Source organism: Hordeum vulgare, chromosome 2H (assembly GCF_904849725.1).
Source record: "Hordeum vulgare subsp. vulgare chromosome 2H, MorexV3_pseudomolecules_assembly, whole genome shotgun sequence".
Lineage (NCBI taxonomy): Eukaryota > Viridiplantae > Streptophyta > Magnoliopsida > Poales > Poaceae > Hordeum > Hordeum vulgare.
Window position 1 is genome coordinate 17,334,569 of NC_058519.1, and position 14,476 is coordinate 17,349,044.

General features: G+C 54.6%; 1 protein-coding gene across 1 annotated transcript; it reads left to right on the plus strand.

The window, feature by feature from the left end:
• Positions 1-51: 51 nt before the first annotated feature.
• On the plus strand, positions 52-10,715 carry LOC123424498 (lactoylglutathione lyase). The gene is made up of 8 exons (XM_045108117.1): positions 52-187; positions 268-408; positions 1,047-1,108; positions 1,730-1,790; positions 1,882-1,961; positions 2,076-2,146; positions 2,247-2,336; positions 10,419-10,715. Exons 1-8 carry the CDS (start codon positions 74-76, stop codon positions 10,517-10,519), a joined length of 720 nt encoding a protein of 239 aa, XP_044964052.1. The 5' UTR covers positions 52-73; the 3' UTR covers positions 10,520-10,715.
• Positions 10,716-14,476: the final 3,761 nt, after the last annotated feature.

A 14,476-nucleotide genomic window follows, 5' to 3' on the forward strand; every position in this document is an offset into this window, starting at 1 on the left:
CCACCCCAGCCTTTTTCTCCATTTCTCTCTATCCCCTAAATAATCGTTTATAATCCCGCCGCGCCCCTTCGCCATGCCCGCCGCCTCACTCCTCCGCTCCTCCCTCCTCCTCTCCTCCCACGCCCTACGCCGCCTCTCCTCCGCCTCCGCCTCCGCGCCGCGCGGCCTCCGCCTCGCACAGCCCAAGGTCTCCGGGCGAACTGATACTAGGTCGTTGCGCTTCTCGCACTTGCGCTCACGGTTTCTGATCGGTCGGGGGTTCTGCAGGGATTCGGACGGTCCTACCCGCCCGCGCTCGCCGCAGCCGCCATGTCGACGTCGTCGGGGGCCAAGGAGGCGCCGGCCAACAACCCGGGCCTGCAGGCCGAGGTCGACCCCGCCACCAAGGGCTACTTCATGCAGCAGACCGTAAGCCACTCCCTCCCCCTGTTTCCCACTTCGTTTAGCCGCCGATTGAGCGGGCGTGCGCGTTATCCGGTACGAATTTGCGCCTCCGTGGGTTTGATCTGTGGAGCGGAAGAGACCATGTGGCCGGATTTGGCCGAGGCAGTCCGTCCAACAGCTGGTGGTCCCTGGGCGCCTGTAGTTTCAGGTTGTGAAATTGAGAGGAAACAACACCTGTTGTCGGACGAAGTGATGGGGTCTGTCAGTTCAATGTGACCGGATTGTTGGTTTTTGCGAACTGCAATGTCAGCTTAGCATCCCACTCTGTTTGCTTGGCCCACTATGCTTGCTGCTGCCTGCGCATATGTTCATTTCAACACTCGGGGTATGTAGCTGTTCTATGGAATGCTGGAAGTTGTGTGTTTGGGTGTAGCATAGGCGATTCATCAAGGACATTCATGGGGTTGTACTTTCAATAGGGATGCTTTGGATGCTTCGCTATATACTGAGGAAATTTTTAGTGTCATTGTACTACTAGGCCATGAAGCATCATTTGTTCTGCTATTGGCCGAACAGTTGGTGGACCAGCTTGTTACTAGCGGCATTTCCGGTTGTTCCAGTCGGTTGCTCTTACCATAATGAATATTGGTTCCAACTTGCAGATGTTCCGCGTGAAGGACCCAAAAGTGAGCCTTGACTTCTACTCGCGCGTGATGGGCATGTCGTAAGTTTTCTTTCTTTTGTCTTCCTTCAGATGATGTGTTTGTGCATGTGAGAAGGACAGGACATCCATGGGCCATCGATTTCCTTAGTGAAATCTGTAAATGTTCTATTTTTTTTTGTTGGGTTTTCAAGAAAAGCTAGTATCATTGCATATCAAGTCATGCTCTGAATTTTCTCCTATAGTATGTATGGCAAACCAACATGGAGTACTGGTGGAAGTAATTGCGTTGAAATGTGTAATTCTGTAATTGGTACCTGGAGCAACAAGGATCTGGCGCGAAAAGATATAGGCTGTATAATTCAGTTCTACTGCACACAGAAAGCTCAAGGTCTTAGTTTTGGCCTCTTGCTGGATGTGCTTCAAATTGTTATAATTTACCGCATGTCTATTTTGTACAAAAAGGCACCGAAGTTATGAATTCTCAAGTGTACAAGCAGCAGAATACGATTAGTGACCTAGAGGTTCATAGACATGCTAATGAATAGGGAATTGCAGACTGTATCAAATGTAGTTACACTACGAGTGTGCATCAAAACCACATTGCACTGTCATTCGATAGTAACCGTTTGCTGTTTTTTTTTAATGTTTTGTTAACAAAACCAACAAAACCAACAAAACCAGGTTGCTGAAAAGGTTGGATTTTCCAGAGATGAAATTCAGTTTGTATTTTCTTGGTTACGAGGTAAGAGTTTCTTGATTAGGGGAAACTTGAATGTGACAATTTACTTGAATCAGCTAACGCCTCTGGTTCTTTACCTTGCCATTGCCGATAGGATTTGTCCGCAGCCCCTGTTGATCCTGTCCAGCGGACTGGATGGACTTTTGGGCAAAAGGCTACAATCGAGCTCACTCAGTATGTTCTGTTACTTTTTAATATTCTCCTTATCTCAGTGAATATGTCCTTGATTGTTTCTAAGTAGCACCAACCGCCCACTAATACATTAATAAACTCCTGGTTTCACTGTAGCAACTGGGGCACAGAAAATGATCCTGAATTCAAAGGGTACCATAATGGGAACTCTGACCCTCGTGGATTCGGTATGTGCAACACAAATTTATGTTTAAAAATGTTACAGCTGCAACTCACCATGAATATCTTAGATGCTGCAATTCTCATATCTTGTTCTTGTTTATTCAGGCCATATAGGGGTAACTGTGGATGATGTCTATAAGGCATGTGAGCGCTTCGAACGTCTGGGGGTCGAGTTTGTGAAGAAGCCAGATGATGGTAAAACTATGTTGCTTACTTCTTTTACATCATCAATATTATGTGTTGTATTGGCATTGCATATGACCTTGATACCGAACTTCCAATACAATTCATGACCAATGTTAAGGGAGAAAGCAAGAAACTTAGTTTAAAGACTTATATGAATAGGACTGTCATATTAACGAGTTGCTCTATTTTTTTGGGTGGTGGTATAGTGCTTTTATGTTGGTGCACACAGTTATTCATTGCTGTTATCTAGAATTGTCCTCAACTATTGATATGTTTCATTATTTGAGTTGTTCCGGCAATGCTTCCATCTAGAGTTGTCCCCAAACTATTGATTGGTTTTGACTTTGTGAGGATATATTGAGCTTTTCACCTTCGTACTTTCGAGGACAGCCAATTCAACATTACATGTTCCCACTATTTCTCTTTTATTATCTGAATTGTCATTTCTAATTTCTGATAATCTCTTGGCCTGTGGCTAAAATTACGCAGGTGATCTTTCCACTTTTTCTCAAAAGATTAATGTTTGCATTATTAGCATAATGCGGGACATTGGGCAGATGATTTTTTTGCTTTGTTATTGTACTGCATGTTGATTATTGAAATGTGATGCTCAGTCTTTAGTGCAAAACAAATACGCAGATCTGTTTTAGATCCATCATCTACTTCGTCTATTATTCGTATCATGTTCGTGTTAAATTCTTGTTAGGAGTCGAGCGGAGTGGAGTAATAGGTGCTACTACTCACTAGATGCACTTCACATAGTAATATATTATATTTCATGGGTGAATGCATTACCTGAATAACTGGTAGGACTAGGGTTCCTACCGGGCCTCCGGCGTAGGTTGTATGGGCAAGGAGGAGGGGAGCGAGGGCTGGAGCGGGCGCGCCGGCGAGAGGGCGCCGTCGCGGCTAGGGCTGGGCGCGGCGGAGGCTAGGGTTCCGGCTCCTTGGGGAGCCGGGCAACAAAAGATAATATCTTTATTGCTTGATCTCAATTGATTTCTTACAACTAGTATTTATAACTCGAGCCTAAGATAACTTTCCTAAAATAATTTGCCTAAGATAACTTGCGGGCCAAGCCCCTAATATTAACGCCCGGTGGGCCTCTGCCGGCTATAGGCCAAGCCGGTCATAACATCTCTCCCCGCCTGCACAAACAGCTCGTCCTCGAGCTGAAAGTTTGGATAGTGTTGGTGGAATTCCTCACGCTGCTCCCACGTAGCCTCCTCCTCCGGAAGACCCGTCCACTGAACGAGGACGAACCACACTCCATGTCGAAGCTGTGCCTGCAACACCTTGGCTGGTTCCGGAAGAATGCGACCATCGGCGGTTGGAGGAAGCGCCGGAGGGGCCGCCGGTGGCTCGCCACGGAAAGGCTTGAGCAGCCCCACATGGAAGACGTCGTGGATACGAGCGCCGTCTGGCAGCTGAAGACGATAGGCCACCTTCCCAATGTGCTCCACGATAGGGAAGGGCCCAACGTAGCGAGGGCCGAGCTTTCGCTTCGCGCGCGGGTCGAGTGACTGCGTAGAGCGGTGGAGAAGACGCAGCCACACCCAATCACCCATGGCGAATTCCGCCTCGCGATGGTGATCGTCGTAGTAGTGCTTGGCCAGCTGCTGGGCCTGAAGGAGACGCTGGCGCACCTCAGCAAGCATCTCGTCACGGGTGCGGATAAGGTCACCCGCAACCTTCGTCCGAGCCGTCTCCGGGTCCATCGGAAGTATAGGCGGGGGTGGACGACCATATACCACCTCAAACGGCGTAGCACGAAGGGCGGAGTGATAGGAGGTGTTGTAGCAGTACTCCGCCCAAGAGAGCCAGTCCACCCAAGCTCGAGGCCGATCACCTGTCACACAACGCAAATACATGGCAATGACCTTGTTAACCACCTCGGACTGACCGTCCGTCTGAGGATGAAATGCCGTACTCAGGCGGAGCTGGACGCCCGCCATCCTGAAGAGGTCGCGTCAGACATGTCCCGTGAACACCGGGTCCCGATCACTGACGATCGAAGCTGGGAACTCGTGTAAGCGAACGATGCCGTCGAAGAAAGCCTGGGCCACGGACGCCGCCGTGTACGGATGACCGAGCGCGATGAAGTGGGCGTACTTAGAAAAGCGGTCGACCACCGTGAGGATGACCGACTTGCCGTCCACCTTGGGGAGGCCCTCGATGAAGTCCATGGAAATATCCGCCCAGACCTGAGACGACACCTCCAAGGGCTGAAGTAACCTAGCCGGTCTCAGGGTCTTCGTCTTGTTGCGCTGGCATGTCTGACAAGACCGAACCCAGTCGCGGACCAGGGCGCGATCGCCGGGGATGTAGAAGTCAGCGCGAAGACGATGTAGGGTTTTCTGCACACCCTCATGACCCGCCGAATGGGCGAGCTGTAACACCTGGTGACGGAGATCATCATGCGCCGGAACAAAGATCCGGTGCCCATGGAGAAGCAGTCCGTCAGCGAAGCGCCAGGGCTCCTCCAGGTCTCCGGCCGTGAGTTGCTGCTGGAGAAGAACGGCGTCGTCGGCTGTTGCAGTTGCGCGGCGAATGTCGGCGAAGAGGTCGAACGTCGGCCCGGAGCGGACGCACAGGGACGCCCCAGCGGACTCGTCGGTGGAAGGAGCGAGATCGGAGTCGCGACGGGACAGCGCGTCGGCCACGGTGTTAAGGCGGCCCGGACGATACTCGACGGAGAAGTCGAAGCCGAAGAGCTTGCTGATCCACTGGTGCTGTGGCACAGTCGACAGCCGTTGGTCCAGTAAGAACTTCAGGCTGTAATGGTCCGTGCGGATGTGGAAGACCCGTCCCCGCAAGTACGGCCGCCAATGGCGCACGACCTGCACCAGGCCAATGAGCTCCCGCTCGTACGCCGCCAGCTTAAGATGGCGCGGAGCAAAAGGCCGGCTGAAGAAAGCAAGGGGCCCCTCGCCCTGATGAAGCACGGCGCCGAAGCCCGCGCCCGAAGCGTCACAGTCCACCACGAACGGGCAGTCGAAGTCGGGCATCTGGAGGACGGGACCCGTCGTGAGGGCCCCTTTGAGGGCCTCGAATGCTGCTGTCGCCTTGTCGTCCGAGGCGAAAGCATCGCGGCGGAGCAGCCGCGTGAGAGGTGCCGCGATGAGCCCGAACTCCTGGATAAATTTTCGGTAGTATCCGACGAGGCCGAGGAACCCGCGGAGAGCCCGCGGCGAGTGAGGCGTCGGCCAGGCAGCTGCCACCTTGTCGGCGTCCATAGCTACCCCGTCGGCCGAGATGACATGGCCGAGGTAGGCAACGGTAGGTGTCCCGAACGAGCACTTCGAGCGCTTAAGGTGGAGGTCGTGCGCCCGAAGCTCGTTGAAGACGATGGCGACGTGCTGGAGGTGCTCGGCCCAGGTAGCGCTGAAGATAAGAATATCATCAAAGAAAGCAAGCACAAACCGCCGTAAGTAGGGTCGCAGAACGTCGTTCATCAGGGCCTGGAAGGTCGCCGGGGCATTGGCGAGGCCGAAAGGCATCACCAAGAACTCGAAGTGGCCATGGTGGGTGCGAAACGCCGTCTTGGCGATGTCGTCCGGATGCATGCGCACCTGGTGATAGCCCGACCGGAGATCGAGTTTGGTGAAGTAGCGCGCCCCATGAAGCTCATCCAAGAGCTCGTCGACCACCGGTGTCGGGAACTTGTCCTTGAGCGTGAGCGCGTTCAGGCCGCGGTAGTCGATGCAGAAACGCCACGTGCCGTCTGACTTGCGGACGAGAAGCACCGGCGCGGAGAAGGGTGACGTCGAGATCCGGATGATGCCCGCTGCGAGCATAAGGGCACACTGTCTCTCAAACTCATCCTTATGTAGCTGAGGGTAGCGGTAAGGCCGCACCGCCACGGGAGTGGAGCCCGGCACAAGGTGAATGCGATGGTCGTACACCCGAGCAGGTGGAAGTCCCCGTGGCTCGTCGAAGAGGGCGCTATGCTGCTGCAGAAGGGGATCCAGCAGAGGGTGCTCGGCCTTGGGGGAGGCGGCGGCCAGCTGAAGATGTGGCACGGTTGGCGTAGCGCCCCCAATGCCGTCCCACCGGATTTCGCGTCCCAGTCGCCAGAATGTCATCGTGAGCGCGTCGAAGTCCCACACGATGGGCCTGAGGGTCCGGAGAAAGTCCACACCGAGGATGAAGTCGAAGCAGCCGAGGTCGATGCCGGCACAGGTAATGGAAAAGTGTTCGCCCCCGATGGTGATGGGAACGTCGCGGGCGAGTCCATGACACCGGAGGCGGTCACCGTTGGCCACCGTGATCCGAAGGCGCTCCCCGCCCGTTGTCGGAATAGCTAGACGACGCATGGTTGCCTCGGGCAGGAAGTTATGAGTGGAGCCCGTATCCAGCAGGGCCACCAGCTGCTCGCCATGTAGCGTCACGGGCAGCAACATGGTCCGCTCATGCCGGATGCCGGCTAGGGCGTGGAGAGAGACGACGCATGCCGTTGCCGTAGAATCTGCGGCCGTGTCCCCAGTGGCCGCCGATGGCGGTGGTGCGTCGGTCGTCTCGACCGCCTCGGTGTAGTCGACCGTCTCCAAGTAGAAGAGGCGGGGGCAGACATGTGTCGGCGTGTAGGGCTCATCGCAATTAAAGCAGAGACCCTGACGTCGACGCTCCTGCTGCTCGGCCGGGGACAACCGGCGGAAGGTCCGTGTGGCGGCCGGGGGTGCGGCCGCCGCGGCTGGCGGAGGCCGGCCCGATGCTGGTAGGGTCGGCGCGGGTCGACTGAGCTGGCGGCCGCCCCGTCCGGGCGGTTGCTGCAGTGCCAGGGCCCGCTGCTCGAAGGCCCGGGCGTAGTACATGGCGGACTGAAGGTCGAGGGGTTCCCGGAGCTCGACATCCACGCGAATATGGTCCGGTAGACCACCCACAAAGAGCTCAGCGCGCTGAGTCGCGGATATGCCTGGCGCGTGGCACGCCAGGGCTTGGAATCGGTCGGCGTAGTCCTGGACCGTGGATGTAAACGGTAGGCGGCCGAGGGCTGCCAGTCGGCTGCCACGGATGGGGGGGCCAAACCGGAGAAGGCAGAGCTCGCGAAATCGATCCCACGGTGGCATGCCGCCCTCGTCCTGCTCGAGGGCGTAGTACCAAATCTGTGCAGCGCCACGGAGATGATAGGACGCGAGCCAGGTGCGATCCGACGAGAGCGTCCGCTGCCCCCGAAAGAACTGCTCGCACTGGTTGAGCCAGTTGAGGGGGTCTTCCGTGCCCTCGTAAGTGGTGAAGTTCAGCTTAGCGAATCGAGGGGATGTCCGACCGCCGTGTCCGGTAGCTGCGGCTGTCGGTGGCATCGCGTACGCCGGGTCGGGAAACTCCGGAGCGTAGGGCGTCGAGCTGGAGGACCGCTCGAACGGCAGAGAGGGCGCCGGGTGTTCCGGTGCCGTGGTATAGACCGGGCTCGAAGATGATCCGGCTGCCCACGCGGGAATCGGCGATGGCGATGGCGGAAACTGCACCTGGTGCAGGGGCCGACCGGTGGGTCGGGTCGCTGGTGGTGCTGCTGTCGATGGCGGCGGCGGCTGGTGGTGCTGAGCCGTAGCCGGCGCCGTGGTGGCCGGGAGAAACTGGTGGGGAGGCCCCCCAGCGGCGCGGTGGTGGCTGGCCACACCGGCCATGGGGTGCCCGCGGCAGGGTAGTGCTGCAGCAGCTGTGGCGGCGGCGGCGCCCCTCCGTAGGGCGGCTGGAAGGCCGGGGTGGCCCACGGCAGCGACGGCGGTCCGTAGGCAGTGGGGGCGACGCTCGGCGGCGGGGGTTGGGTCCTAGCAAGGTAGAGGCTGATGCCTCGGACCGCTTGGACAAGCTCCCGCAGGGTGCCCGACATCGCCTCGGGCGAGAGGATGGGGAGCGGCTCCGTCGTGGTGATGATCGGCACTGGCGAGGGAGCGGTCCCGGACGTGATAGGCAGCGGCGGCGGGGCGGCGGCGGTGGTGGTTTGCGGCGGCGGGGCGGTGGTGGTGGTTAGCGGCGGTGGTGGAGGGAGCGACATGATCACCCTGGAATCTCTGGATACCAAATTGGTAGGACTAGGGTTCCTACCGGGCCTCTGGCGTAGGTTGTATGGGCAAGGAGGAGGGGAGCGAGGGCTGGAGCGGGCGCGCCGGCGAGAGGGCGCCGTCGCGGCTAGGGCTGGGCGCGGCGGAGGCTAGGGTTCCGGCTCCTTGGGGAGCCGGGCAACAGAAGATAATATCTTTATTGCTTGATCTCAATTGATGTCTTACAACTAGTATTTATAACTCGAGCCTAAGATAACTTTCCTAAAATAATTTGCCTAAGATAACTTGCGGGCCAAGCCCCTAATATTAACGCCCGGTGGGCCTCTGCCGGCTATAGGCCAAGCCGGTCATAACAATAACAATCTAAATTAAAAAAAAAATCAAGACATGTGTTTCATGTAGTTTACAATCTTGAGGGCATCCACAACACTCTTAACACCCACAACAATCTTCTAAATCTTGCAAGATCCGCCAAGCTCAAGGCTTGCTTGAATCACTCAACTATCCGAAAATCTTGGACAGCCTCTAGTGTAGCATCTTGGGACATTTCACCCTAGAGACCCAGGCAATGTGTCTTGTCTTGTGTCATGTAAATGGGTGTTGGCCCCTCCTACTGTGTTTCAAGTCATTTGTTAAGTGGAGTGAAGCGTTGAACATCTGTGATTATGACGAAGAATCTACCGTAGGCTGACTTCAGGGCTTCTAAACTAGTCATGCTTGGGTTTATTTACTCTGATAGCTCATGTTCATCTATGACCAGCCTATCAAGAGAAACAATATTTTGGTATGCTCCAATATCTTAATACTCAAATTTAATATGTGAAGGAATATGTTTATCCACTTCATAATTAAATCTCAACAAAAATGGCATTGTGACAAGTGGTGGATGGGTTAAATGGGGAGAAGAGCATGTAGTATTTATACTTCTATGATACCTATTAGAGCCATATGTGTGGGACAGTCATATTATTGGTGACCCAATTTTGTCACGCAAAAGCACAACCATATAAGGATAGTCATGTAACTTCTATGCTCAACCAATTGGCACAAGCAAACACTACATGTTAAATATAAAATCGATATTACATACAATCTTCATGTAAAGTAAATGAGAGTATTCTAGTCTCAACCATGTAAGACGCTTTGAATCAGACTAGCACAGTGGCCAACACATATGCATGGACAACATCTTAATTGTCTGTTATTTATTTTTCTCTGTAGCTCATACATTCTATTTGATTTTAAGATATACATCGTTTGATGTTACACTTGAGCTATAACCTTAGTTGATTGAAAATAATACTATATGAATCCTCTAATATAATTATATGGGCTAGCCTGTTACTTAAGTTAACTGTCTCCAAGTGAATGGTCTATATATGTGATTTCAATTTTTTTTCACAAAATAAATGGTGAAATATTTGGTTGGGGTGGTGATATGACATTTTTATGTTGATGCCCTCCCTTTGCACGTTGCTCCAATCTAGAGTTATCTCCAAACCCTTGTTTCGTTTCAACCTTCTGTGGAGCTGTTTTTTTTTGAGAGAATTCTGTGGAGCTGTTGAGCTTTCCTTCACCTTGCTATTTTGGAAGACAGCCAACTCTACCTTCTGTGGCTTTAATTAACACCAGTGTTTGCATCATTACTGATGTGGACTTTTTGGGCTTTGTTTGTCGCACTGCACAGCTAGTATTAAAATGTGGCACTATGCTTTAGTACAAAAATAGATGGGCAGATCTTTTGTAGATCTGTTATCTACTAATCCTGTTTTCACCATTTGTATCATGCTAATCATTATTAGGAGTTGAGTGAATAGGTGTTGCTAGTCACTAGATGCACTCGACAAGTTGAAAGATGTGCACTGAAATTCGTCGACTGGTTCAGTTTTACTCTTGAATTGTTCAAACTTTTCGCCTCAATTTATGGATGTAAAATTAGAGCTAGCTGATGCATAAAACCTGCTGCTGATGACTGCACTAGCTGAGTATTGTTTTGACCAGAAATGTTAATTTTCCTTTGTACTACTTTAATATCTGTTCACTAATGCTTACGGCAGCGATGTAATGAACGGTATCTTCGCCGCAGGGAAAATGAAAGGCATCGCATTCATCAAGGACCCCGATGGCTACTGGATTGAAATATTTGACCTCAAGAGAATCGGGGAGGTGACTGGTACAGCGTCGTGATTAAGTGGAAAACTCAAATACCCGTAAAACGGCGCCGCGCTTTCAGAATTGATATGGACCTTGGTTATATGAACTATGCTTATGTTTTTGTACCTCTGGTTATGACGTCATGAGCAAAGATATCATGTGACCGATGTTTGGGCATAGATGGATCTTCCGCTGTAACCATTCAGTAATGTAAGGTGCAGGTTGGGCATTTTGGCATAAATAAATTGCAACGGGGGCAGACTATTAGTTTCAGTCGCCTCCACCAGCCCCCGTTTGTGAGCAAATCCGGATCAAAGTCGGATGCTTGCGTTTTTTGAGTCTGAAGTCTGAACCGACTCGGCGGGAAAAAACCGACTCGGAACAGAGTTCAGAGCCCGGCTCTTCTGTCTTTACATACACGGTCGAGCCGCCTCATCGGGAAACACGGTCGAGCTGTAGATCACGATCGAGATGGCGCGGCGGCAGCTCGTCTCCGGCGTGGGCGTGTACGTCCCGCCTCCCTGGGCGGCGGCAGCAGCGCCGGTGACGGCGGAGACAGGTCGAGCCCGGCCTACCAGCGGCCTGGCGGAGACAGGTCGAGCCCGGCCTACCAGCGGCGGACCTGGGACGCGCTGAGGCGCAGGATAACCGGCCTCGTCAACAGGGCCACCGCCGCCAACATCCGCCACGTCCTGCCGGAGCTCCTCGCCGAGAACCTCGTCCGCGGCGCGGCCTGCTCTGCAGCGCGCTGCTCAGGTCCCAGGCCGCCTGCCCGGCCTTCACCGACGTGTTCGCCGCCATAGCGGCCGTCGTCAACTCCAAGATCCTCGCCGTCGGCCGGCTGCTCCTCGTCCGGCTTGTGATCCGTCTCCGGCGCGCCCACGTCGCCGGCGACAAGCCCCAGCTGGCCGCCGCGGCGAGCTTCGTCTCCCACCTCGTGAACCAGGGCGTGGCGCACGAGCTGCTGGCGCTGGAGCTTTTCGAGATGCTCCTCGCTGAGCCGACGGACGACGGCGTGGAGGTGGCTGTCGGGGTCGTCACGGAATGCGGCGCTGCACTTAGCATGTCGTGCCCCAGGCAGCTCCATGCCGTGTTCGACGCTCTCCGGAGCATCCTCGTCGCCGACGCCGACGTGGACCGGCGCACCGGGTTCTTGATCGAGGGCCTCTTTGCTGTCCGGAGAACTCAGTTCCGGGAGCACCCTCCCGTCCGCCCGGAGCTTGACCTCGTCGAGCAGGAGGACCAGTTACGCATCAGGTCGAGATCCCCCTCGATGACAGCCATGGCGATCAGCTCGACCCCGAGACCCATCTCGACGTGTTCAAGCCTAGCACCACCTTCCTGCACGACGAGGCATCCTACGAGCACCTCAGACGAAGCATGCTTGGCGTGGACCCCGACGGCGACGGCGAAGACGACGAAGACAAGGATGACGAGTCCGACGATGACGGGGAAGACATGGAGGTGATCAAGGACGAGACGGACGCCAACCTGATGAACCTCCGGCGGATGATATACCAGACGATCATGTCGAGCGCCGGCGCCGAGGAGGCCGGGCACAAGCTCCTGTCCGTGGTGCGGCCGGGCCAGGAGGTGGAGCTCTGCGGCATGCTCGTGGAGTGCTGCAAGCAGGAGAGGGCGTCCAACGCAAGGTTCTACGGCCAGCTCGGGCAGCGGCTGTGCGGCGTCGGCCGGGCGTACCGGGCGGGCTTCGATGCGTGCTTCGCGCGGTGCTACGCGGCGGCGCACCGCATGGGCACCGACGAGCTGCGGGCCGCCGCGGGGCTCTTCGCGCACCTGCTGGCGGCGGACGCCGTCCCGTGGCGCGGCGTGCTGGGCGGGGTCAGGATCACGGAGGAGGACCCCACGTCGTCGTCGCGTATCTTTATGAAGGTAATGTTCCAGGAGATGGTGGAGCAACTCGGGGTCCGGGTGCTCGGCCGAAGGATGAACGACGACGATAACCCAGTGGTCCGTGACGCCCTGTTCCCTAGGGACAAGGCCGAGAACACACGGTTCGCCATCAATTTTTTCATGGCGATTGAGCTTGGAGGTGTCACTGAACCTGCGAGGAAGATCTTATCATTGTAATTGTAAGTGTTGTTGTATGAATATATATATTTGATCAACCTTTTACAAGGTTGACAGTCAGAAACATGTGGTGTGTGATCAACTTCGAGTATATAGCAAAAAAATATCATATTACAAAGGTTGATCACAAGAAACTATCACTTTTTTTTATTAGTCAGAAAATACCATAAAAGTGATGTGCTGTTTAAAGAGGCCAGCACTCTGCGCCGGCCCAACTGTTGGGCCGGTCGACTTGCAGCCGTCAGATCTGTCCCTTCCGAACCGTCGAATCCCGTCGTCCCCAACCTCCAGCACGCGCACGGGAAAAGGGAGAGGTCCGCCTCGTCCCCAACCTCCTCACCGCTGGTCGCCCTCACCGTCGGTCGCTGCCCGTCGAAGCACCATGGATGTAGCTCCGCGACTCAGCTCATCAAGACCGCTCGCCGCCCCGGCTGCCCCGCGCTCCGGGACTCAGCTCGCCCCGCGCTCCGGGACTCAGCTCGCCCTGACCGTTCGCTGCCCCCGCCGCTCGCCGGCGCACTCGCCGCTGCTCATACCCGTCGGTCTTCACCTCGTCGGTCGCATCTCACCCCCCGTGTTACAAACGCTGGAAAAAAAGTTTCAGTCGTGTATAGAAAAAGGTTCAACCGTTAACAAAAAAAAGCTTCAATAAAAAAACTTCAACGAGGGAAAGTTGCAAACGTTGACAGAAAAAGCTTCAACCGTATATGAAAAAAGTTTCAAATGCCGCTCCGGCTGCATTATCTCGCGTGATCACTCATCAAAAAGTTTCAACCGTGTATAGAAAAGCTTCAACCGTTAAGAAAAAAAGCTTCAACCATATACTTCAACGAGGGAAAAGTTGCAAACGTTGACAGAAAAAGCTTCAACCGCATATAAAAAAAGTTTCAACCGTCGTCCTGGCTGCAGCATCTCGCGTGGTTACCTTCGGTCACCGCCGTCAGGCACAACGGCTGCCGGTGGAGAAGCCGCAGCGCTCGCCGACAACGACTGAGTGTTGGGGAACGTCGCATGGGAAACAAAAATTTTCCTACGCGCACGAAGACCTATCATTGTGATGTCCATCTACGAGAGGGGATGAATGATCTACGTACCCTTGTAGACCGTACAACAGAAGCGTTAGTGAACGCGGTTGATGTAGTGGAACGTCCTCACGTCCCTCGATCCGCCCCGCGAACTATCCCGCGATCAGTCCCACGATCTAGTACCGAACGGACGGCACCTCCGCGTTCAGCACACGTACAGCTCGACGATGATCTCGGCCTTCTTGATCCAGCAAGAGAGACGGAGAGGTAGAAGAGTTCTCCGGCAGCGTGACGGCGCTCCGGAGGTTGGTGATGATCTCGTCTCAGCAGGGCTCCGCCCGAGCTCCGCAGAAACGCGATCTAGAGGTAATACCGTGGAGGTATGTGGTCGGGCTGCCGTGGCAAAAGTTGTCTCAAATCAGCCCTAATACCTCAGTATATATAGGAGGGAGGGGGAGCGAAGAGGCAGCCTCAAACCCTCAAGGTTTGGCTGAAATTGGAGGTGGAGGAGTCCTACTCCAATCCTACTTGGAGTAGGATTCCACCTTCCCACTTGGAAACTCTTTCCACCTTGTGTTTTTTCCTTCTCAAACCTTATGGGCCTTAGTGGGAACTTATCCCAGCCCACTAGGGGCTGGTTTATCTCTTCCCATAGCCCATGAGACCCCTTGGGGCGTGACACCCCTCCCGATGGTCCCCGGCACCCCTCCCGGCACTCCCGGTACACTACCAATGAGCCCGAAACTTTTCCGGTGACCAAAACAGGACTTCCTATATATCAATCTTTACCTCCGGACCATTCCGGAGCTCCTTGTGACGTCCTGGATCTCATCCGGGACTCCGAACAACATTCGGTAACCAACCATATAACTCA

Coding starts and splice junctions, on each gene's coding strand:
- LOC123424498 (XM_045108117.1), top strand. CDS start 74: ATGCCCGCCGCCTCACTCCTCCGCTCCTCCCTCCTCCTCTCCTCCCAC. Junction 188..267: donor TCCGCCTCGCACAGCCCAAG/GTCTCCGGGCGA, acceptor GGGGTTCTGCAG/GGATTCGGACGGTCCTACCC. Junction 1,791..1,881: donor TGTATTTTCTTGGTTACGAG/GTAAGAGTTTCT, acceptor CATTGCCGATAG/GATTTGTCCGCAGCCCCTGT.